This window comes from Mobula birostris, chromosome 15, assembly GCF_030028105.1.
Source record: "Mobula birostris isolate sMobBir1 chromosome 15, sMobBir1.hap1, whole genome shotgun sequence".
NCBI lineage: Eukaryota > Metazoa > Chordata > Chondrichthyes > Myliobatiformes > Myliobatidae > Mobula > Mobula birostris.
This window is the reverse complement of record NC_092384.1, coordinates 49,003,765-49,029,341: the sequence shown is the minus strand read 5'-3', so window position 1 is coordinate 49,029,341 and position 25,577 is coordinate 49,003,765. Positions and strand designations below refer to the sequence as shown.

At 42.0% G+C, this 25,577-nt stretch overlaps 1 protein-coding gene across 1 annotated transcript in view; it reads left to right on the top strand.

Annotated features, from left to right (window-relative positions):
- The first annotated feature begins 2,338 nt into the window (after window positions 1-2,338).
- The window catches only part of tcf25 (TCF25 ribosome quality control complex subunit), a 44,085-nt gene continuing 20,846 nt past the window's right edge, over window positions 2,339-25,577 (top strand). Inside the window, exons 1-12 of the mRNA XM_072279741.1 lie at window positions 2,339-2,704; window positions 5,570-5,755; window positions 6,660-6,731; window positions 6,966-7,084; window positions 7,614-7,679; window positions 8,133-8,215; window positions 9,221-9,351; window positions 9,973-10,072; window positions 13,379-13,472; window positions 19,133-19,225; window positions 19,605-19,710; window positions 22,359-22,518. Of these exons, the coding sequence (XP_072135842.1) occupies window positions 2,534-2,704; window positions 5,570-5,755; window positions 6,660-6,731; window positions 6,966-7,084; window positions 7,614-7,679; window positions 8,133-8,215; window positions 9,221-9,351; window positions 9,973-10,072; window positions 13,379-13,472; window positions 19,133-19,225; window positions 19,605-19,710; window positions 22,359-22,518 (1,381 nt within the window). The 5' untranslated portion in view covers window positions 2,339-2,533. The remainder of the gene's footprint in view (window positions 2,705-5,569; window positions 5,756-6,659; window positions 6,732-6,965; window positions 7,085-7,613; window positions 7,680-8,132; window positions 8,216-9,220; window positions 9,352-9,972; window positions 10,073-13,378; window positions 13,473-19,132; window positions 19,226-19,604; window positions 19,711-22,358; window positions 22,519-25,577) is intronic.

The following is a 25,577-nucleotide window of genomic DNA, read 5'->3' as shown; positions in this document are numbered from 1 at the left end:
GCTGGCTCAAAGGGCCGAATGGCCTACTCCTGCACCCATTGTCTATTGTGTCCCTGTGGTTAGTGTCTGTGTCAAAGGAAAGTCTCGGCCCTAAGTCCTGTTCCCAAGGAGGGGTCCTGGCTCTGTTTTCCGTGTGCCTGTTCTCCAAGTCCAAGGCTTTGTGTTCCTGTGCTAGATCGTTCCCATCCGAATCCTCAACAGTTTACCTTGGCAGTTATCCCGGCCCTGCGTCCAAGGAAGGGTCCCGGCCCTGCGTCCTAGAAAGGGTCCTGGCCCTGCACTCCAAGGAGTCGTCCCAGCTCTGTACTCAAGAGCCTAACCAAGCCGAGCCAATCCTAGTCCAAGAGCCACGTCCTGCCGTGGAGTGCCTCATCCAGTCCACGTCCAAGGCTCTAAGTGTCCAGTCCTGTAGCCACGTCTTGTCCTCGCCTAGATCCAGGGTCCGAGCCCAAGTCAAGACCCAGGTTCTGGGTCTTTGTTCAGTCTCTGGCTCGGAGTCCTAGCCCAGGCTCCTAGTTCCAAGTTCTTTGTCCTGGTCCCGCTTTCCTAGTCTTAGTCCTAGCCCAGGCCCAATGTCTTTGTCTCGTCCAGGGCCTGTGTCCGTGTCCAGTGTCGTTTCTTCCTGACTCCCCTTGCTTTCTTGATAAACCTGTCCTGTTCCTAGTACTTCAGTGTCCCAGCATGTGAAGACAGACTCCGGCGGATTGAGCGGACGAGACCGATGGAAGGTCCAATGGTCAAGAAGGCGGTCTCTGCAAGCGTCGTGGAACGTGTAGAGCAGGACAAGATGCAGAAGATGTCCTGGTCATCCACTGCGTCTAGTCCCATCTCCTGCTGTCTCGACTCTGTCTTGCCACTGGATCCAGATGGGAATTGGGAAGAGAGAGTGAGGCTGACGCTGCGCAACTCTTCCTCACTTAAATCCAAGTCACGCGCTAGTCTCGACACCATCAATAATGGTGTCGAGGTCCTCATCGACGTACGATGGACGAACAACAACAACTTCAGTGTCTTATAAAGTATCGGTATAACGAAAGATCCTCGACTTCCCAACCGGAAGACCACAGTAGCTGCGGATTGGAAATAACATCTCCACCTCGCAGACACTGGTGCGCCTCAGTGATATATGCTTAGCCCATTGCTCTATCTACTCTCTTTACAGCTATGGCTATGTAGCTCCATATAGCTCAAACTCCACCTTTACATTTGCTGATGATACAACCATTCTTGGCAGAAACTCAGATGGCGACAAGGGGGCGTCCAGAAGCGAGATAGACCAGCTAGTTGGTGGTGCCGCACCAACAGCCCCAGCGCAGCATCGGTAAGACTGGCTGCATTACCGTCTGGTACCGGGTGGGGAGGGGGACATCACCGAGGACCTCCTCCAGGACACGCCTACTTCTCGTTGTTACCGTCGGGAAGAATGGGCATTGAACCCACGAGCACTAACTCACCACTTTTTCCCTCTTTTTTTGCACTACTTATTTAAATTAACGTATATATATTCGCAATTGTCTTTTTTCTTCTCTCTCTCTCACACACACACATGTATCGCATTGTACTGCTGCCGCAAAGTTAACCAATTTGCTGGTAATAGTAAACTTGATTCTGATTTTGTGGAGGGTGGGAATCTGCCCAAACACATGCACAGGCACTCATAAGGAAGGAATACCTGGAATGAGCTGCTAGAGGATATGGTTGAGGCAGATACAATAACAATTTTTAAAGAGATACTTGTACATGATATGAACAGTTTAGCAGCTAAACTTTAGCAGGATATGGGCTAAACATGGCAAATGGCTTTAACGGGAATCTTTGGTCGGCATGGACCATTTTCCGTGATGTTCTGACTCCATGAAACTATTTGTTTTGCGTTTTTAGCGTTGTAAGTATACAAAAAGATGACGGGAAAATAATGCTGAGGGAACAGAAACTGTAGAGATAATTCACAAACCTGACCAGAACTTCATCTACATCAAAAGGTCATTTTGCTCTATTGTTTTCGTGAAGTAAAAAGAAAAAATGGGGAAATATTCAGATCAGCGGCGCCCGCGATCAGTGAGAAACATTTCAGTTCAATGATATTTTGAGTTGCATTTGACATTTGGGGACAAAACGAAAGAAAAAGAGAAAGGAACTGTGCTCTGGTTTCTATCGATTTTCCGGATAAGAAAAAGGTGGGGTTCCAATCACCTCAGTGGGCTCCCTCCCCTCGATGTAAACGTTTCATGTTATCAGCTTCCACGGAGCCTGCCGCCGGTTTGGGTGCTACCACCTCTGGAACCCATCGCGTATCGAATTTCTCCACCCATCCGCCGCATTTCGGATGAGACTGTGCGGCCACCGTTGCCGCTGACGAGCCGCGAAGGGAAGATGGCGTAAACCCGATCTGTTGTGCCAGTCTACGGTCCGGGTCGAAGCTCTTTACACCCCAGGGACACCGGCACACGGTTCTAGACCGGGGTCCCGTAAACCCGGCGGACACCAGAAAGCGGTGCAGGACCGGCAGCTCGACAAGCCCCGGCACAGCACGATGTCCTCACGGAGCCTGCGGAAGTTGCGCGGGGAACGGGTACAGGAGCCACTGTGCCTCCCTGTGGAGCGGGGAGAGGAGGAAGAGGAGCTGCCGCTGGAGCACACCCCGCTCCGCAAACAGCGGCGGAAAAAGAAACAGAAGGCGGCGGCTGGCGACTTGTACCGAGCGGTGAGTGGAAGCAGACTAGATATGGTCGGAATTGCGGCGGCTAGAACGGAGAATAGAAGTTATTGTTGGGGTATTGGTTAAATGGACCTGTTTCTTCGGTAGTACTGTCTTCTTGAGAATTGTAGCTTAAAGGTTTGAGAATCAAGAGGCGAATCATCCATTTGTGGGACGTCCACTCTTTGAGCTGCTACGATTTTCACGTTACTGTCCAGTTGAAATTCCCTGGTCAATATTGATTCTCAGGGTGCAAGGGTGAGGACTTAGGTTTTACCAGGACTTACTGACGCCACACTCGGCCAAAGGTTGGTTCGATTTCAAGGTCAGTTACGTCTCATTTCTGGAATTCGGTTTTTTTTTGGTTCATGTTTGGACCAATTGTGAATGGATTTGGAGTCCATTGATGCAGGCTAAAGCCGAACTGGGAATTTGTGTGTAGGTCATTTGTGAGAAAATGCCACTTCATAAGTGAGTGATAGAGACTGATACAGTGGTAATTAGCCAAATTGGATTTACTCTGTACTTTTTCTGGGCTGGACGTAGCTGGGCAGCTTTCCATATTGTTCAGTCGGTATCAGTGTTGTAAGTGGAACGGATTGATCAAATCAATTCAAACTGAGGTGCAGCTGGATCTGGAATGAAAAGCTGCACTGATAGAGCTGCTTTGTCATCTAGTCCCATGCATTTTGCTGTTTCAAATATGTCGCATTCTTGATGTCATGTGATGTGAATCGAATTGTCTAAAGCATGAATTCCCTGATGACGTGGATCTTGGAAGAAGCTCTGGCTGACCACAATTGCAAATGCCCTCAGCCGTGGCTGTCGTGTTAAGCTCCACTACCACTGAGGATGGGAATGTTGCTGGGTACTCCTCCCATCAGTACTTTAATAGGCCACCATTTAGGGCTGGATAAGGCTGCAGTCCATTTAGAGATGCGACTTGGAATGGACCCCTCTGGTCCTTCGAGCTGCACTGTCCAACAACGCCAATTTAACCCTAACCTGACCACAGGACAGTTTACAATGGTCAATGAAACTATCCTGTATGCATTTGGGCTGTGGCAGGAAACGGGTGGGTGGGGGGGGGGGAGAGGATGTACAGAGACTCCTTACTGAGGATGCTGGGACTGAACTCCAAACTCTGATGCCCTGAGCTGTAATAACATCGCACCAACCCCTATGCTGCTGTGGTGCTTATATACATCTTCCCTCTGGTCTGCTTAGCCTAGGATCGCTTAGCTCAGTCTACTTCATTATTCACTACCCTTCTAGTTGCCCCAAATGTGCCCACTTGCCTTCCTCATTGAACTGAGAGATATTGCTAGACCATGAGGTTACAGGCAGATAACAAACAGAAGAACTGCAGTTGCTGGAAATCTGAAATAAGAACAGAAAATGATGGAGCATTCAGGAGAGAGAAATAGATTTTGGTTTGAAGATCATTCATCATAACTGGAAAAAAGTATCAATTAAAAAGATCAATTTTAAGTTGGAGAAGAGAGAGAGGTGGGGAGAATAAAGGGGAGGTCTTTGTCAGCAGAATGAATGGTATAAGTGGTTGTGTTGCTGAAAGAAGGTGATGAACATGTCTGGAGGAGATTTAAACAGGACAAGAGATAAAATGCTAAAATAGGAGGCAGTATATGCAGTTGAAGTACTATTTTCATTCCTGGGATGAAGGAGTTGTGCTTTCAGAGGTCCTTTGGTGCTCTCAATCAATGCCATGTGTCAGGAACCCATCCACCCTAGTCCCTTGTTAATCCTATTTTATTCTCTTCCATTCCTAACAACTGTTCCCACTACCACCCCAAAGATTCTACCACTCACCTATACACTGAAGTCATTTTACAGTGGCCACCTAACCTTCCATTCTACAGGTTGTCAGAAGGAAGCCCACACACTCACGGGGGAAATGCAAATTCTGTTCAGACTGTAGTGGAGCTCTGAAGCAGCAGGTCTACCAGCCATGGCACCATGAGGAAAGATAGTGCAAGGTGGCTTGACTTCTTTTGAAGTGTAGAAGAATAAATTTCTTCAGCTATTTACCAGAATAGATGAGTGAGGATATAACCCCCAGAGACAAAGGACATCTACTTAAGACTGAGATGATGAAAAATTTCCTCTCTCAGGTTGTGAAATTTTGTTTAAGATAATAAGAGGCTTTATTTATGCTATTTGTTAGTCTTAGTTTGGAGCATTGTTTCAAGATTGCCACTAACTGAAAAGTCCTGGAGAATAAATTTGGAATAGGGTTGCTAGCAGCTTGTTAAAAAGTGGCTATCTGCAGCAAATATTGAATTGACCTGTTTCTGACAAACAGGATGTCAAAAAAAGCCCAAATTAATTTCACAATACTTGTTAATAATTATTAAAGTCTAATTATGGACATAATTAGCCAACTCTTACTGTTGCCATGTCCTTCTATATTTGGAGGCTTATTTCAGTTTGTTCTTGTAAATAAATCAAATTGCAACTTTGAGTTGATACAATCAGGAATACATTCATCTGACTTTGGAATCTGTTCCTGAATACTCGGTTTACATTTCACCAACTGTAGTTTGTCACTAATTGAAGCCTACAGTACATTGTGAGCAACTGAGGCATTAAAATTCAGGACCTTAAGAGAAATAACGCTGTAAAAGGACTTGGCTGCTGTTTGGGTAGCATGGGAAGTGGCCTAAAATTGCAGACTGGACTGTGTGATTCTGGCCCATCAAACCCGGTGACCATGAATGCAGCAAATGTAGGTCTTGCTCTTAGAAATGTATTTATCATTTAAGTAAAGTGGAAATCATCAGTATACCATATACTTGGAATGGGAAGATCAACATATCTCTTGAATTAAATTTTCAGTTTTTATTTCTGTAGCTTAGTGAAATTGATATTGAGAAAGATGAAGCTTTTGAGGAACATTCAACAGAAGAACCAAATAAAATAAACTTGACGCTCGAGGACACTTTGCCTGAGGTAGATGATCAAACTGAAGCTACAGAAGAAAATAAAGAACTAGACAAGAAAACTGATCAATTAGAAAATAAACTTGATGCTTCACAGGTAAATTCTTGCATTGAATTGTGCTACAATTTAATACATTTATTGTGGATGTGTGCTTTGCTCTTTATTTGTGATTTCTAAATTAGATGTAGGGATTATATTAGATTATGAAGACATGCAGTCCTCTTTTATTGTCATTTAGTAATGCATGCATTAAGAAATGATACAATATTTCCTCCGGTGTGATATCACAAAACACCTTTGTGGTGTTCACCTTTGTAGAAGCACAGCTGTTTCTGCAAAATAGCTTAAATATAATTGGATTCACTCTTTATGGTACACAAGATCAAAATGCTCTTTCTCTGTTTTCATTTTTGCAATTTTAATTGTAGCTGATGGATGCTTATGTATATTCTGGTACATTGTTCTGATGTTGGCGCGTGGTCAAGTGGTTAAGGCATTATTCTAGCGATCTGAAGGTTGCTAGTCCGAGCCTTGGCTGAGGCAGCGTGTTGTGTCCTTGAGCAAGGCACTTAACTACACATTGCTCTGCGACGACACTGGTGCCACGCTGTATGGGTCCTAATGCCCTTCCCTTGGACAACATCGGTGCTGTGGAGAGGGGAGACTTGCAGCATTGGCAACTGCTGGTCTTCCATACAACCTTGCCCAGGCCTGCACCCTGGAAATCTTCGAAGGCACAAATCCATGGTCTCATGAGACTAACGGATGCCTATTGTTCTGATATCCTGCAATATAATTAGCCCACCCAGGTCATTGGTCAAGTAATTCTCATCTAGAAAGAGGTGGGAATTGCAAATAAATTTTATTTCCTTGTAAATATTTGTATTATATTACAAATATATTTCAACCCATCCCTTTTGCTATTTAAATGGCTGAATTCCTGAGTTGTATGAAAGAGATGGATCATATTTTTCAAGAAAGATTTTTTTTTGGTTCCTAGCCAAATTCCAACAACAAACCAAAACGGAAAAAAAAGAAAAAGAAAAGCCGGAATAATGGCCCTAATCCCCAGGTGAGAAACCTGTACTACAACTCTGTTACTACAAATAACCAATTTCTGTAAAAACTTATTAAGCGTTTCATCAAAAGGATAGAGACAACTTCTTGATCAAAATTAATCTATTCTGATCCTAGTTATCTTCAATGAGGTGCCAGATCTGAATGGTCCTCCTTTCTGTTTACTTTTTTTTAAAGTTTTGTTGACCAGAATATGCATACTTATAAAAGTGTTTGAACTGTTTCTCAGGAAAGTGCTGCTGATGACATTGATAGCATCCTGCAAGAAATTCAGGGGCCCAACAGTTTCCATTACCAAACTCGCAGTCTTAGTGCAGAAACAAGACCACTGTTGTGTGTTGAACATAGGTAAGAAGTGAAAACATGTTTTATCATATGGGGTCTGTAGGCTTAATTTTCATCTGCTAACATTTTGATAGATTAGAAGCATCAAGTTTTGTCTTGCCATGTCTCTTAATAAAATTACTGCTGATGGTCAGATTGTTTCATTAAATTTGGCTATAGGCTAATTCAGGCTTACTTGTCATGGAATTATTGATTCAAGTTTTGGCATTTGTGGAGATTGAGCACAAACCTAAGTTAGCACTGCCATGCAGTACTGGGAAAAGTTTACAACAGGACATCATGCACTTTCTCAGATTGCTCTATCAAACACACCTCACTATTTGAAGAAGACGAGAACCATTATTAATATTCATCTTTCAACTAGTACTCAGATTATTTTCTATGTTCATAAGATATTTCTATGTGAAATTTTCCTAAATTAAACTTTTTAAAAATTATTGATCGGTGAGCACCTACAGTATTCTGAACTCATAAATATTTCTAACCTGGTGTTTTTCAGTATTATTTTATTAAGTTTTTAAATTTGCTTTAGGAATCTGAATCCAGAGACTGAACTGAAGAGGTATTTTGGGGCCCGAGCTGTGCTTGGAGAACAAAGGTTAGCTCGTGGATTAGATAAGTATTTTCAATTAACTGATGGCCATTATCTTAAATCTACTTAAGTCGTGGCAGAGTAAGATATAATCATACTTTACCCATTGAAGTAATATTTATGGTCTACTCCATACACCTTTGAGTAGTTCGGATAAATGGCAAAATTGAGGTTTTGGGTTCCGCATGAGTTATCTTGGAGTCTGTACTATTTGTCCAAGAGCTCTTCAGAACTTGAAGCTTTCTGCACTTACTTTTTTTCAATTGAGCTTTTAAACTTTTTAGGGCAACGCACAAAATGCTGGAGGAACTCAGCAGGCCTGGCAGCACCTATGGACTATTTACTCTTCTCTATAGAAGCTGCCTGGCCTGCTGTGTTCCTCCAGCATTTTGTGTGTGTTGCTTCGGATTTCCAGCATCTGCAGGTTTTCTCATGTTTGTTTTAAACTTTTTATATCAGATTAAGGCAGCGGCATCGCCAGTTGCACAGGAGTACATGGCTCACAACTCAAAAAGATGGTTGGCCACGGTTTGTTAAAACAGGTATATATAGATGCCTAATAACCCTTATTACAAAGTGTCTGGTTTAATTGCTCCAATGCCTTCATAATGCAGCAATGTTTTGAGCTAATTCAGCAAGGGGATGTTAAAACAGTAACATGCAATGTTAGACACTATTGGGGAGGGGGGGAAGAAACCCAACACGTTTCAGGATAATGCAAGATTTCCTGGTCAGTAGCATTTGCTGCTGACTTTAATGTAAAACATTAACGTGGTCTTTCCTGTATCAATCAGGCTAAACGATGGAAGATGTTTTTGTTTGGGTTCTTTGATACCATGCTTTGTGTGGCCATCAAAATAACATCATATGAAATGAATCAGGACCCTCCAACAAAATCACAAAGGTTCAGAGTGTTTGGATCATGAACTTTAAAAGACATTTTTTAAAAAGCCTAAAAATCTATTATGGGATTTAGATACCATATTTCAAAAATATTTTAAACACAGTAACTCATGATAAAGTCTTTTGTAATGACTTTGTAAATTAACAAGTTATCTTGGTCCCTTAAAACAATTCTGACATTAAAGTCTTTACTGTCTATGGGAAAAATCTCATTGTATCTCCTTAGACCTAGAGCAAGATCTTTAGCTAGCTTATTTCCATTACTAATTATTAGTCATTATAAATTCTTGCTTGTTGAATTCTGTATTGATTACTGTACATTACAACATTTAAAAAAAAAAAAGAATGTGTGAAAATTCCATCAGTAACTTCAGGATTCCCATGTCACGGCAGGAATACAATGAAATTCTGGAGCTTCTATCACTTCTCTTAAATAATAAAAGCAACATTGATGGTTTTAATGTCGGTGCACCTACAAAATCTGGCCAATGCTTTATGTTTGGTTAATCCTTCCTCTCTTCTTTACATCTCATACACAAAAGGTTTTATTTTAACAACATATGAAGTGCATCGTATTTTATGTTGTTTTACTACTATCTTTGGCTTCCAAAGTTGGTATTCAACTTCTGCTTTGCAACGTACAGGAATTTCTATGCAATTGTTGGAGACAAAGGGAGGAGCCCAATATTTCACCTTTGAACACAGCCGTGATTATCAGCAGACTCAGTTCAAGTTCTTAGATGCCGTCAATTCTATGGATCCAAATAACATTTTGGTAGGCTGTGAAATGACAGTAAAAAGTTAATTACGTGCCAATTAAGTCGCTTGTTCAATGTAAGAATGGAAAACCAATTATAATTAACTTCTTAGTTAAAGCATCCTTTATGTGGACCAAATTCATGTATCCATTAATTTTTAAAGCAAATTGTGCCGTAATATTTTGTAAATAGATTGTTTCGTAAATCTGAAGTTCCTCTAGTCAAAATATCCTTATGTTTTGCACATAGTTCTGGCAAGTCATAGAGACGTACAGCCCAGAAACAGGCCTTTTGGCCATCTTGTCCATGCTGAATTAGTAGTAGTATCTAATCAATAAGGCCTATATAATTTTACCTATTTCACGTAGGCCCACATTGTGTGTGTTTTTTTTAAGAATGAAATCTATAAACCTTTGAAATTGCAAAGATTTGAATATCTTCCATTCTTGTCCTACATTTTGCATCCCTGTTCTTTGTTCGCGATGTATGACATTCATTAAAATGGACACGAGCTGGATTCACCACTAAATCAAGTTATCATTAACAATGGCATTTTATACCCTGGAATTCTTATAAATAGAAGTTGCAAACCTTTATCAATATATTTAATCACCTGATTTACTCTCCCCCAACTCAAGGTTCTGCTCCAGGTCAACCCGCATCATATTGACTCATTATTGCAATTGAGTGACATATGTCAGATGCAAGAGGATCACGAAATGGCACGTGACTTAATTGGTAAGAATCCCTCCTCAATTTCTGAGTAGAGCAGTAAGCGCATATCGATTGAAATATTTAGTCCATTGCCATCATCAGTGCTTTTTCCTTTTTTTCTAACAAATTGTGACCCAGCACTTGAGTCTGACCTGCAGTATCAAGAACCTATCTCAGACTGTTTCTTAGGATCATTTCCTTCCTTAGCATTTTCTGTTTAAAGTGGAGTTGGAACTATTTGCTTATTTGAATTTCAAATATACAAAGATAATTATTAGCTTAATTGTCTTCTAAATTTTGTAATGTTATAAATGATGGGGAATAACTTTGCTGCATGTGACGTAACTTGGATAAGTTTATTTCTTCCCAAATTATCGGAAAATTTTGATGTTTTAAGCTGTAGTTGATCATTACAAATGGCCAATTCAAATGCCTAAAGTTGCTTTTCTTTAATAAATTAATGTAATCACTGTTTAAAGTGTATGTCATTCAGAATCTGTTTTAATATCACTGGCATACAATATGCCTTGAAATTTGTTTTGCGGCTGCAGTACGTTTCAATACATAACAAAAAACTATAAATTACAATAGGAAGTATATATTAAAAATAAATAAGTAGTGCAAAAACAGAGCATAGAAAAAATGATGTGTTGTTCATAGATTCATTGTCCATTCATAACTCTGGCAGCAGAGGGGCAAGGGGTATAGTGAGGGGGACAGAGGGAGAAAAAGGAGAGTGAGAGAAAGAATGTGTGTATATAAATAAATAACGGATGGGGTAGGAGGGGGAGGTGGGGCATTAGCGGAAGTTTGAGAAGTCAATGTTCACGCCATCAGGTTGGAGGCTACCCAGAAGGAATATGAGGTGTTGTTTCTCCAACCTGAGTGTGGCTTCATCTTTACAGTAGAGGAGGCCATGGATAGACATGTCAGAATGAGAATGGGACGTGCAATTAAAATGTGTGGCCACTGGGAGATCCTGCTTTCTCTGGCGGACAGAGCGTAGGTGTTCAGCAAAGCAGTCTCCCAGTCTGTGTCGGGTCTCGCCAATATATAAAAGGCCACATCGGGAGCACCGGACGCAGTATATCACCCCAGCCGACTCATAGGTGAAGTGTCGCCTCACCTGGAAGGACTGTCTGGGGCCCTGAATGGTGGTAAGGGAGGAAGTGTAAGGGCATGTGTAGCACTTGTTCTGCTTACAAGGATAAGTGCCAGGAGGGAGATCGGTGGGGAGGGATGGGGGGGGAACGAATGGACAAGGGAGTTGCGTAGGGAGCGATCCCTGCGGAAAGCAGAGTGGGGGGGAGGGACAGATGTGCTTAGTGGTGGGATCCCGTTGAAGGTGGCAGAAGTTATGGAGAATTATATGTTGGACCCAGAGGCTGGTGGGGTGGTAGGTGAGGACAAGGGGAACCCTATTCCTAGTGGGGTGGTGGGAGGATGGAGTGAGAGCAGATGTGCGTGAAATGGGGGAGATGCATTTGAGAGCAGAGTTGATGGTGGAAGAAGGGAAGCCCCTTTCTTTAAAAAGGACATCTTCTCGCCCTGGAATGAAAAGCCTCATCCTGAGAGCAGATGCAGCGGAGACAGAGGAATTGCGAGAAGGGGATGGCATTTTTGCAAGAGACAGGGTAGGAGGAGGAATAGGCCAGATAGCTGTGAGAGTCAGCAGGCTTATAGTAGACATCAGTAGACTCCCATGTCCTTTCGTCCCCCCCATCCCTCCCCACCGATCTCCCTCCTGGCACTTATCCTTGTAAGTGGAACAAGTGCTACACATGCCCTTACACTTCCTCCCTTACCACCATTCAGGGCCCCAGACAGTCCTTCCAGGTGAGGCGACACTTCACCTGTGAGTTGGCTGGGGTGATATACTGCGTCCGGTGCTCCCAATGTGGCCTTCTATATATTGGCTAGACCCAACGCAGACTGGGAGATCATTTCGCTGAACACCTACACTATGTCTTTAAGAGGTTGGTTATGACTAGACTGAACTCCTGCCTCAGCAAGGACCTGGATCCATTGCAATTTGCCTATCGCCACAATAGATCAATGGCAGTTGCAATCTCAATGGCTCTCCACACGGCTTTAGACCACCTAGACAACACAAACACCTACGTCAGGATGCTGCTCATTGACTATAGCTCAGCATTTAATACCATCATTCCCACAATCCTGATCGAGAAGTTGCAGAACCTAGGCCTCTGTACCTCCCTCTGCAATTGGATCCTCGACTTCCTAACCGGAAGACCACAGTCTGTGCGGATTGTGATAACATATCCTCCTCACTGACGATCAGCACTGGCACACCTCGGGTGTGTGCTTAGCCCACTGCTCTACTCTCTGTATACACATGACTGTGTGGCTAGGCATAGCTCAAATACCATCTACAACTTTGCTGACGATACAACCATTCTTGGTAGAATCTCAGGTGGTGAAGAGAGGGCGTACAGGAGTGAGATATGCCAACTAGTGGAATGGTGCCGCAGCAACAACCTGGCACTCAATGTCAGTAAGACGGAAGAGCTGATTGTGGACTTCAGGAAGGGTAAGATGAAGGAACACATACCAATCTGCATAGAGGGATCAGAAGTGGAGAGAGTGAGCAGCTTCAAGTTCCTCGGTATCAAGATCTCTGAGGATCTAACCTGGTCCCAACATAACAACGTAGTCATAAAGAAGGCAAGACAGTGGCTATACTTTATTAGGAGTTTGAAGAGATTTGGCATGTCAACAAATACACATATAAAGTTCTATAGATGTACCGTGGAGAGCATTCTGACAGGCTGCATCACTGTCTGGTATGGAGGGGCTACTGCACAGGACCGAAAGAAGCTGCAGAAGGTTGTAAATCTAGTCAGCCTACAAAGTGCCCAGGACATCTTTTGGGAGCGGTGTCTCAGAAAGGCAGCATCCATTATTACGGACCTCCAGCACCCAGGGCATGCCCTTTTCTCACTGTTACCATCAGGTAGGAGATACAGAAACCTGAAGGCACACACTCAGCGATTCAGGAACAGCTTCTTCCTCTCTGCCATCCGATTCCTAAATGGACTTTGAAGGTTTGGACACTACCTCACTTCTTTTAATATATGGTATTTCTGTTTTTGCACATTTAAAAAAATCTATTCAATATACGTATTTGATTTGTTTATTGTTACCCTTTATTTATTATTTTTTCCCTGCTAGGTTATGTATTGCTTTGAACTGCAGCTGCTAAGTTAACAAGTTTCACGACACATGCCAGTGATAATAAACCTGTAAATCTATATTTGAAAAGCTGAGATGTTTTATCAAGCTTTTCTTCTATCTCTCTCCTCAATTTAGAAAAAGCACTTTACTGTTTTGAAAGTGCATTTCACCCTTCATTTAGCTTGACCAGTGGAAATAGCCGATTGGATTATCGACGAGCTGAAAATAGGTATGTATAATTCTTGCTCACACGTCATATTTAATCTTTAAATTTCTGTGGTGGGTAAGGGTCTTGTTTTGCTGCTGTTGTCTTGTGTTGTTCTGCTGGATTTGTGGGCATGCTGTGTTGTTCCTGGAATATGTGGTATCCCATCCTTGGGTGTGTTGGTTGAAAATGCAAAATACACATTTTACTGTATGCTTCGATGTACAAAACTGAAACTGGATCAAAGTAGCAGGTGGTTGATCTGTCTAGAGCGGAATGGGCAATATCACCACCCCCTGGGGGCAGTGGGAGTTTCTAACAAGGCATTGGGGGCTGCTTGGTAGTAAAGAGGGAAGCTCAGGGATTCCAGACTTAATTTAAGAAAGGAATTACTTATTATAAGCGGTTGATGCTCAGTGCCTCATAATTGATCACAATGATCATGTAATTACCTCATTTCTCACTTACCCAGCATTCTTTTTAACTTTGCTCAAAGCGTGTTATAATTGTTGAAAAGCAATGTAATACTTCTGTATTTAACATCTCACGAGGAAACTGGACTGAAGAAATAGTGTTATTTCCAGGCCTGGCCCTCGCATTATTGCCATTCACTATTATAGTACAGTGTTAGCTAATGCTATTCCCGTACTCTAATCACACTGTGACGCATTTCCTGTGAAATTAGGGTAAGGCGTTCAGTGAGGTAAAATAATCTGCCATTTTGAATGGTCTTGACTGCATTTCTCTGGTGAATTACCCAACTGAGCTATTGCTTTCCCCTTTATTGGTTGCAGCTCTTGCGTTGGCATTAAAACAATAGGCGATTGACTGTGGTCGCTAATCCGTAACGAAGATGGCAGAAACAGACCAAACGAAATAGAAGTGTAGACAGTATGGTGTGAAGTGTCTGAAATATGGATTTATACCAGCACCAAGCAGCCAATTATCAGTTATGTGAAAAGCTTTTTTCAAGTGAGGCAATGAAACTATTCTGTCTCCCTGAACATTTGAAGAGAATACACTCTGGCAAAACAAACAAGAGCTTGGCTTATTTTCAGTCATTTTGTGAAAGCTTTCAGGAACAGCAAAATATGCTTGTCAGCACTTCACAAGAAAACAGTGATGGTTTATGTGCTTCATACAGCATTTCATTGCTAAGTCTGGTAAGCCCCCCATACAATTGGAGAAGAATGGATTCTGCCAGCAGTAAGGGAAGTTCTGAGTACAGATTTGCATAAGTCACCAGACCATGATTAAAGTATTTCCACTTAGCAACACCTTCGTTCAAAGGCAAATAGATGAAATGTCTGAGAATGTGGAAGACACATTGTGCAACATACTTAGGTCAACAGAATTCATTCTGTAGTTGTATGAGTCAACTAAGGGTAGAAAGACCCTAATGGGAGTTATCTACAGGCCCCCAAACAGTAGTCTGGATGTAGGGTGTAAGTTGAATCAACAGTTAAAATTGGCATGTTGCAAAGGTAATGCTACAGTTGTTATGGGGGACTACAACATGCAGGTAGACTGGAGGAATCAGTTTGGTGCTGGATCCCAAGAAAGGGAGTTTGTGGAGTCCCTCTGAGATGGATTCTTAGAACAGCTTGTACTGGAGCCTACCAGAGAGAACGCAATTCTAGATTTAGTGTTGTGCAATGAACCGGATTTGATCAGGGACCTCAAGGTAAAGGAGCCATTAGGAGGTAGTGACCATAATATGATAAGTTTTAATCTACAGTTTGAGAGGGAGAAGGGAAACTCGGAAGTGTCAGTATTACAGTTGAACAAAGGGAACTATGGTGCTATGAGGGAGGAGCTGGCCAAAGTTCAATGGAACAATACCCTAGCAGGGATGACGGTGGAACAGCAATGGCAAGTGTTTCCAGGAATAATGCGGAAGGTGCAGGATCAGTTCGTTCCAAAGAGGAAGAAAGATCCTAAGGGGAGGCCGTGGCTGACAAGGGAAGTAATGGACAGTATAAAAATAAAAGAGAAGTATAACATAGCAAAGACTAGTGGGAAGCCGGAGGATTGGGAAACTTTTAAAGAGCAACAGAAGGTAACTAAAAGGGCAATATGCGGAGAAAAAATGAAGAACGAGGGTAAACTAGCCAAGAATATAAAGGAGGATAGTAAAAGCTGCTTTAAGTATGTGAAAAGGAAAAAATAGTTAAGACCAAAATTGGGCCCTTGAAGACAGAAACGAGTGAATTTATTATGGGGAACAAGGAAATGGCAGATGAGTTGAACAGATACTTTGGATCTGTCTTCACTAGGGAAGACACAAGCAATCTCCCAGATGTAATAGTGGCCAAAGGACCTAGGGTAATGGATGAATTGAAGGAAATTTATATTAGGCAGGAAATGGTGTTGGAGAGGCTGTTGGGTCTGAAGGCTGATAAGTCCCTGGGACCTGATGGTCTGCATCCCAGGGTACTTAAGGAGGTGGCTTTAGAAATCGTGGATGCATTGGAAATCATTTTCCAATGTTCTATAGATTCAGGATCAGTTCCTGTGGATTGGAGGGTGGCTAATGTTGTCCCTCTCTTCAAGAAGGGAGGAAGAGAGAAAACAGGGAATTATAGACCGGTTAGCCTGACGTTGGTGGTGGGAAAGATGCTGGAGTCAATTATAAAAGATGAAATTATGACACATCTGGATAGCAGTAACAGGATCGGTCTGAGTCAGCATGGATTTGCGAAGGGGAAGTCGTGCTTGACTGATCTTCTGGAATTTTTTTGAGGATGTAACTATGAAAATGGACAAGGGAGAGCCAGTGGATGTAGTGTACCTGGACTTTCAGAAAGCCTTTTGATAAAGTCCCACATAGGAGATTAGTGGGCAAAATTAGGGCACATGGTATTGGGGGTAGGGTACTGACATGGATTGAAAATTGGCTGGCTGACAGAAAACAAAGAGTAGCGATTAATGGGTCCCTTTCGGTATGGCAGGTGGTGACCAGTGGGGTACCGCAGGGTTCAGTGCTGGGACCGCAGCTGTTTACAATATATATTAATGATTTAGATGAGGGAATTAAAAGTAACATTAGCAAATTTGCCGATGACACAAAGCTGGGTGGCAGTGTGAAATGTGAGGAGGATGTTATGAGAATGCAGGGTGACTTGGACAGGCTGGGTAAGTGGGCAGATGCAGTTTAATGTGGATAAATGTGAGATTATCCACTTTGGTGCTAAGAACAGGAAGGCAGGTTATTATCTAAATGGAGTCGTTAGGAAAAGGGGAAGTACAACGAGATCTAGGTGTTCTTATACATCAGTCACTGAAAGCAAGCATGCAAGTACAGCAGGCTGTGAAGAAAGCTAATGGCATGCTGGCCTTCATAACAAGGGGAATTGAGTATAAGAGCAAAGAGGTCCTTCAGCAGCTGTACAGGGCCCTGGTGAGACCACACCTGGAGTACTGTGTGCAGTTTTGGTCTCCAAATTTGAGGAAGGACATTCTTGCTATTGAGGGAGTGCAGCATAGGTTCACAAGGTTAATTCCCAGGATGGCGGGACTGTCATATGCCGAAAGGTTGGAGCGACTGGGCTTGTATACTCTGGAATTTAGAAGGCTGAGAGGGTATCTTATTGAAACATATAAGATTATTAATGGATTGGACACGCTGGAGGCAGGAAGCATGTTCCTGCTGATGGGTGAGTCCAGAACCAGAGGCCACAGTTTGAGAATAAGGGGTAGGCCATTTAGAACGGAGTTGAGAATAAACTTTTTCACCCAGAGAGTGGTGGATGTATGGAATGCTCTGCCCCAGAAGGCTGTGGAGGCCAAGTCTCTGGATGCTTTCAAGAAAGAGATGGATAGAGCTCTTAAAGATAGCGGAATCAAAGGTTATGGGGATAAGGCAGGAATTGGATACTGATTGTGGATGATCAGTCATGATCACAGTGAATGGCGGTGCTGGCTCGAAGGGCCAAATGGCCTACTCCTGTACCTATTGTCTATTATTGTCTATTGCCAGGCAAGGAATCTTTGCTTCTTGGTAATGTTCACTTCATCAAAGATGAAAGCATGCTTCGAGAGTTGTTATTTGCAAGGGGACTAGAAGCAGATACGAAAGAGGAGTCAATATTTCAGGTTGTTGCACAATTTTTCAAAGAGAAGTACATTATGCTCACCAACATTCTTGTTGTGCAACAGATGGGGCACCATCAATGACAGGACTTCATGGGGTTATTACTTTCTTGAAAAAAAGCTATAACTAATATATTTCTCATTTACTGTGTAATTCACAGATAACATCTTGTTAAAAATAAATGTAAATGATTGGCCTACATAGATCATTAAATACTGTTATCACAGCCATAAATAAAATTAAGTCTCATCCTCTCAATTTTTGGCTACTTCAAGAACTGTGTATCAAGAATGATGAACAGTTTGAACATTTGCTGTTACACAGAGATGGCTCTTGGAAGGAAACTGCTTGAGATGCTTTTATGCGCTTTTTGAAACTGTTAGAATTTTTTGTAGACTTCATTCAGTAGACAACTCAGAGTATTAGGTACGGTATTGCTTATTTCATGGAATTGTTAACAAAGTTTATTGAAATCAGTCTTCAATTACAAGGAAATTATGTGAATCTTATCAGTCAAATCAGTGGTCTGCACTTTTCTGCCCAAGTTATTTAAGTGGAACATTGGCTGTCATGACCTTTTCCAATTTCTGAGCCTCTCTGAGTTGGAAGAGAAAGGAAGAATATCATGTGACCTTCAACTGTATTGTGCCCACCTGGGTGAGCTGCATAAAGACATGTCAGAGAGATTTCAGGATCTTCTCTCAATCCAAATTTCAGTCATTCCTGAACACTTCCAATGAGGAATTAACAGGAAGGATAGAGAAGCAACTGATCTCACTACAAAATAGCTTTGAGCTGAAGGTAAGGTTAAAGAATATCATATCAAGAGTTTTGGTTGCAAAAAGAAATTTCTGGACACTATCCTGCGCTGTGGAAAAAGGCAAAGATTTTTTTTTTGCCTTTCCAACATCATATTTACTGGAGTGCAGTTTCAGTGTAGTGACCTTCTTTCATAGCAATGAAACAGTCTGTATTACTGAACATGGGGATCTGAGACGACTCCTGAGTGATATTCAGCCTGATGTTCAGAAGCTGATATCACTGCCCCAAGTCCGTCCATCTCATTGAAAGGTGAAACAGCAATGAAGTAGTGAATAGTGAGACTACTAATGTATGCACTAAGATTGTTGATGATAATTGTTTTACTATCATTAAATGAAGAAATAATTTTATTTGTAGCTTTAAATGTGTTTGAATAAATTTTGCAATTATTTATCACTGCTTTGAATTTTCAGTTGCTATTTTCTTTCACTGTGCATCGTAAATCAAAATTCTCTGTAAATTTTATGTAATGGCCAGAAAGGGAGAGGGGGCACTGGGGATGTGGTCTGGGAGTCAAGGCAAGGGGCAGTAACCTAAAAAAGTTTGGAAACTACTATTCTAGGTTAAACAGCATTTTATATGCACTTCTTCCAATTTAGTGTATTATAATTAGTGTTCTCAAAGTGATCACCTCCGTTCTGAATAACTGCATGACTGCTGTTTTCCTCCAGCAGATTTTGTTGTTGCATCACTGCTTTACAGTTCAATTCTCTAGGTCACTCTGAGCTCCCAGTTTAATACAGATTCTCCCCTGTCTATACGTATATAGGTCGTTCTTCCTTGCACTATACAAGCATATGATATTTTTGGAGAAAAGAGGCTGTCCTCGCACAGCACTGGAGTTTTGTAAACTTATCCGCAGGTAGGAATCCTGAGTCATTTGTTGATTGGTGTGCCCTGTGATAACTTTGTAATCCTTTTCAGGATGAAATATTAATTGAGGGAAAGGATAACCAAACAAAGTTTATTTTAGGATAGAGCAAATATAAAACTCTACAGAATTACTTGTCTCCTGTAATCATTTTATTCCTCAGTACTAAATTGTGTTCAATGGCATCAAACTGGGAAGCAAATTAACTTTAATTGTCACATAATAAGTCAATCTGTTGTGATTTAAATGAATGAGTACATTGCTGGGAAACATTAATGGGCACTAATTATGAACAATTACCAGGAATTATGGCTTCACTATGTTGCACTGAATCAGAATAAAGTCTAATTCACAATACCCATTTCCACAGTCTGGACCCTGAGAGAGATCCACTATGTGCTCTGTTGATGATCGATGTACTAGCATTGCGGGCACGAGAGTATGCTTTTCTGATTCGGCTCTATGAGGAATGGGAGGTGAGAATTTTTAACTATTCATTTGCTTGTTACAAATTTGGTATATTAGAAATAACAAAAATCAGATTATGAGACTGGAGTGGTTTGGCAAACTGTTTTAACTTTTATTTCACTGAACTACCCTATGTCTGATCAAGAGGTTGACTGTGCTTAAGTGCAATTCTGTGGATGCTATGCAGCCCTGTTGGTTAGTTGCCAGGATATGAGCGTCGGCAGAATTCTGAATACTTGGAGTATTACAGATGATTTTATTCTGCCTTCACACAGCATTTACTTTTCACTCCCTAGTTAGCATGAGCATAGAACAGTGCAGGCCCTTCAGCCCACGATGTATTGATGACCTTTTAGCCTAGTTTAAGCTCAAGTTAACCCTTCCCTCCCACATAGGCCTCTATTTTTCTATGATCTATGTGTCTATATAAGATATCCCTAAAAAGTCTGCCTCTGTCACCATTCCCAGCAGCACGTTCCATACACCCTCTATTCCTAAAAACTTGCCTTGACATCCCCCCACCCCCCATACTTTCCTACCATCACTTCAAAATTATGCTTCCTCGAATTAGCCATTCCCACCCTGGAAAGAAGTCTCTGGCTGTCCACTTGATCTGTGCCTCTTATTATCTTGTACACTTCTATTGTCCACATGACTACTGTCCAGTGGCCCTGACCTCATACATCATGAAGACCCTAGAGAAGCTGGTCCTGACTCTCTTCCAACCCCTGCAGTTTGCCTGCCAGGAGCACACTGGAGTCAACGATGCTGTCATCTACCTGGTGAACAGAGCCTACTGCCATTTGGGTAAGCAGGGCAGCACTGTGAGGATCATGTTTTATTTTGATTTCTCAAATGCTTTCCATACTATACCATGCTGAAGGAAAAGCTCTGTTCAGGGCAGGCTGGCACTTCCATTGTATCCTGGACTACCTGACTGGCAAACCACAGTTTGTGTGGCTTCAGAGCTGTGTATCAGACATGGCTGTAAGCATCACTGGGGCCCCACAGGGGACTGTATTGGTTCCCTTCCTGTGTACCCTGTGAACCTCAGGCTTTAGATACAACACTGAATTATGTCATCTGCAGAAATTCTCTGATGACTCAGCAATAGTTGAGTGTATAAAAGGAGGATGGGAGGATGATTACAGGGCCCTGGTGAAGTACTTTGTCACATGATGCAAGCTAAACAATCTGCATTTCAACATCAGTAAGATAGACGGTGATGGATTTTAGGAAGACGAAGCCTGCACTGCTTCCTGTTAATATTGATGGTGAGGACGCGGATGTGGTGAGGACCTACAAGTACCTGGGGGTGCACCTGGATCATAGACTTGAGTGGAGCACCAACACAGAGGCTGCGTACAAGAAGGACCAGAATCACCTGTTCCTGAGGAGACAGGTCCTCTGCAGTATGCAAGCCTCTCCTTCACATGTTCTACCAGCCTCTCGTAGCCAGCACAATCTTCAGTGTGGTGTTGTGCTGGGGCAATGGCATCAACATGGGTGATTAGGAAGGAGTCAACCTGGACACACTGGGGGCTGTGGTAGCACAAAGGACCCTATGGAAAATCATGGCAATTTTGGACAATGTTTCTCACCCTCTGCATACCATCTTGGCTGAACAGAGGACCACTTTTAGTAACAGACTAAAACAACTGTGCTGCTCCAAAGAGCACTATATGAGGTCATTCTTGCCCTTGGCCATTAGGCTCTATAATGAGTCAACCTATAACTGGGGAAGTGATGATTCCCTCCTGTTAGATTGTTTGAGACAACTTATTTTTTATTCTTTCTTTCTTCTAATATTTGTATATCTGTGCATTTGTAATGCTACTGTGACACTGTAATTCCTTTGGGATCTATCTATCAGTCAAGTCACCTCTCATCCTCCTTTGCTCCAAGGAGAAAAGCCTTAGCTTGCTCAACCTATCCTCATAAAACATGCTCTTCCAATCCAGGCAGCTTCCTGATAAATCTCTGCATCCTCTTCCACGTCCTTCCTATTATGAAGATTGTGAATAATGGGTAACTTTTTATACCCAGCTATTTCACCCTATTCTTAACTCAGAAAAGAATGAAAAAGGATCTAGTGTTTTCCCGGCATACATGATGGATAAACTATTCTCAGCTTCCAGCCGGGTACAGGTATCGATTTTAGTTGGTGTTCCACTGATGAAGATGGCAGAGCCTGTCAGTTAAAATCGATAACTGTACTCGGCTGGAAGCCCAGGAAGAGTGTATTCGTCAGGTAAGAATGCTTTGTAGAACTCTTGCTCCATTTAGAAACAAGGCACTTGAGCAGAGCAGAAAGATGCTAAACAGAACAAGTTGAATGCTTGAACTTAATTTTGTACCAACAATAATTTCACAAGAACAACATAAGTATAGATACAAGTCATGTGTTGCAGCTTAATTAACTTGCATATATACCGTATAACAATGTTTTGCCCGGTGAATGGAAGCTTACAGCATTGTTTGTTATAATGTACTGATGTATGTAGTGTTTTAGGATTGGAAGATCATGAGCATTAGTCTAGTAAGGACATTGTCCTAATTAAAACAACAGATCAGCATTGAGGTCTAGTGACTACAGAAAAACTAAATTAACCTCAGAATTAGTAGTAATCTCGTATTTCTTTCTGCTATCTCTCAGTTCCATTTGAATCTGTCTCAGCTTCCAAATTTTGCATTCTCCATTCCACTGGCCTATTATCATCTTAGTCAACAGGAAGATCTTTCAGAAGTGGAGTCCGCTCAAAAGCTGGAACGAGCTAACCATCTGATACAAAAGGCTCTCATTGTGTTTCCAAGTGGTAAGTAGCCTTAATACTTCAACAGAGGATTTGCTTAGCAGTGAAACCTTTCTTTATCATGTCTGTGTTTGTTTTGAAGAAAGACTTGTGACAAGTTACAGACATTATGTATGCATGCCAGTCTTCAACAGTTGTTGTTTTAAATGGTGAGCAGAAAGATTTGGAGTGAAAATATCTATTGTTTGTTTATATAGAGCTCAGTATTCATAGAAAGACAGGATGAAAGTGAATTTTGTTCGGAAATTAGTAGGTTGGTATTTTCTTTATTATCACTATCATATGCATTTTGTAAATGTGAATATGAGTCTGGGGGGAAAAAAAATCACCTATTTTCTTCCACCTACCCAAAAAAAAGACCTGGAGATCTATTCTGGGACTTTCCTTCTGTTCACAATCATTTGATACACCCTGAGTTGACTAAACTACAGATTGTTTTCATTGCTAATTGCTAAGAAAAAATAGGAGAGTAAAGCATCACCATTAAATGACCTCAGCAAGTAGGATCAAGGAGAGCACTAAAACATTTTTACATCAATAAGAAGCAAGAAGCTAGCTAAGGAAAGAGCAAGACAGTGAGGCACCAAGGTGTAATCGATGAGCCAGGGAATACAGAAAGACCCTGAATGAACAGTTCTCATCATTAATCTCCAGAGAGGTGGACATGGAGACTGGAGAGGTGAGGGAGCGTACACTAATATTCACAGTCAACGTGGACAAAGTGGGCTGAAGTTGCCTGTTTCTGTGCTGTACAATTTTACTAATTTGCAATTATAATGGGGAAAATGTCTGTTCTGCATCTACCACCTTATAATGCAATTACCATTGACACTTCAGAATTACAGCACAAATGAACTTTAGAACTGTAATGTATTGCTACTTCAAGGGTTCTTGCAGTGAGGTAGGCAGGATGGACCTCACATACACAGATACAGAATTGCTGAATCTAATGGAATGCTAACTAGAGACTACATTTAAAACGATGGACATGTGAACATTTGACATTCATTGATATTTCATACTCCATTAATAGAACTGATTTTCAGTTGAATAAAATCCAAAATATCTTAATTAAAACAACGTTTGACCTAACACCAATTTAGTGGTCAGTTTCTGCAAGTGATTTCTTCTGAAAATTTCTGAAGGGAAGCCTTAGTTTATGTTTACTGTTTGGGTCATTAAAGGAGGGTGTGTGTGGCCTCCGTTGATTGTGGTCGACCATGGGTACTGCGCCTCTGGTAGTCACTGGGAGTGACCTCTCCAGGGCGCAAGCCAGGGCAGAATTGATGCGGAGATCCGTCTGTTGCCCATGCAGTGGGACGACCCCCCCCCCCCCCCCATGCTGCTGACAGGTCCAAAGGAATGACGGAAGTCGATACAGTTCGGTGCTAGCAGCATCACTGGAGTTGCCGTGCCGGTGCTGGGTATAGCAGTCAGCTGCCTTTGGGACTCCAACTCCGGATTTTTCCTCGGGGTTTACTCCCAAAGCCTTTCCCGTGAGCGGGTATAGCTGTAAGGCAGCGGAGGTTTGAAATCGTTGTTTCCCTCTCCTAGATGAGCTACCCTCCGTGGTTAATGAGCCCCATCTGCCCGGAGCAACTGGTTTTATGGCGCCAGTGGCCTGCCTTTGCCCCTTCTCCTGTCAGTGAGAACAGCTTCGCCGGGCATAAGAACTATGCCACACGTGAAGGCCAGGAGTTGGACTTGGTTGTCAGAGGCTGTTTGAGACGCACGCCATGAAGAGCAATTGTGTAGCAGTGGGAGCTCATCCCCACTACCACCCTTCAGCTATGACTACCTTTGGAGCCTAAGGAGGGTAATACAATGCTTAGTGGGCCCTTTAATGGAAAACGATTCGAATTAATGTCAGCTTTAGGAAGAGCAATTTTGGTAATGTAGAGGTTTCGTAAATTTTTTGACAAAATCATTGCTGTAAATAAACTGAGAATAGTGAATAACTTTTTAGGAAGTTTCATTAACTTCCTAAAAAAAACAGATTTTTCACATGAATTGGAATGTGATGATCAGATCTTTTAGAAGCCAAAGATGTTGGTATTCAGAAGTACCTTAATGCCATTATAGATGAAACACTGAAAGTCAACAAAAATGTCTAGCAAGTTATTGGAAAGACAAATGGTATGTTGACCTTTATTGCAAGGGAATTTTGCAAGAGGAAAGAAGTCTTAATTCAAGTATATAGGACATTGGTGAGATAGCATCTAATATATTGTGTAGAGGTTTTAGAAATTAGAGATTAGCTTTTTTTGTCAGATGTACATGGAAATATACAGTGAAATGTGTCATTTGCATCAGTGACCAGCACAGTCCGGGGATGTGCTGGGGGGCAGTATGAAAGAGCCGCCACTCTTCCAGCGCTAACATCTTACCAACCCTAACCTGTACACCTTTGGAATGTCTGAGGAAACTGGAGCACCCAGAAGAAACGTGGTCACGGGGAGAACATACAAAGTCCTTACAGACATGTGGTCACGGGCAGAACATACAAACTCCTTACAGACAGCGATGGAAGTTGAACCCCGATCACTGGCACTGTAAGGTGTTGCATTAACTGTTACGCTATCATGCTGCCCTGTTTCCTACCTAAGGAACGATAAACATGATGAAGATTCACTAGATTGATGGAATATTGTCCTATGATGAGATGTTAAGCAGACTGGAGTCACAAATTCTAAGGTATTTAGAAGAACGAGAGAGGGTCTTAATTAAACATACAACATTTTTGCAGTACTTGATAGTGTGGATTAGGTAACGATGCGTTTCCTGGTTGGATTGTCTAGAACCATTGTTCATACTTTAACCTTGAGGGCAGTGAATCTTGGCAATTCCTTACCCAGGAAGGTTGTGGAGGCTCAATATCTGAATTCATTCTCAACTAAAATTAGTAGATTTCTATATATTAAGGGAATCAAAGTATGTGGAGTTAAAGTAAAATGAGGGTGCCATGATCTCCGTGAATCACAGAACAGACACCAAAGCCCTTTGGCATTGAGCAGACCAGGCACTAAAGACCATTGGCACAGAGCAGGTACTGAAGACCACTG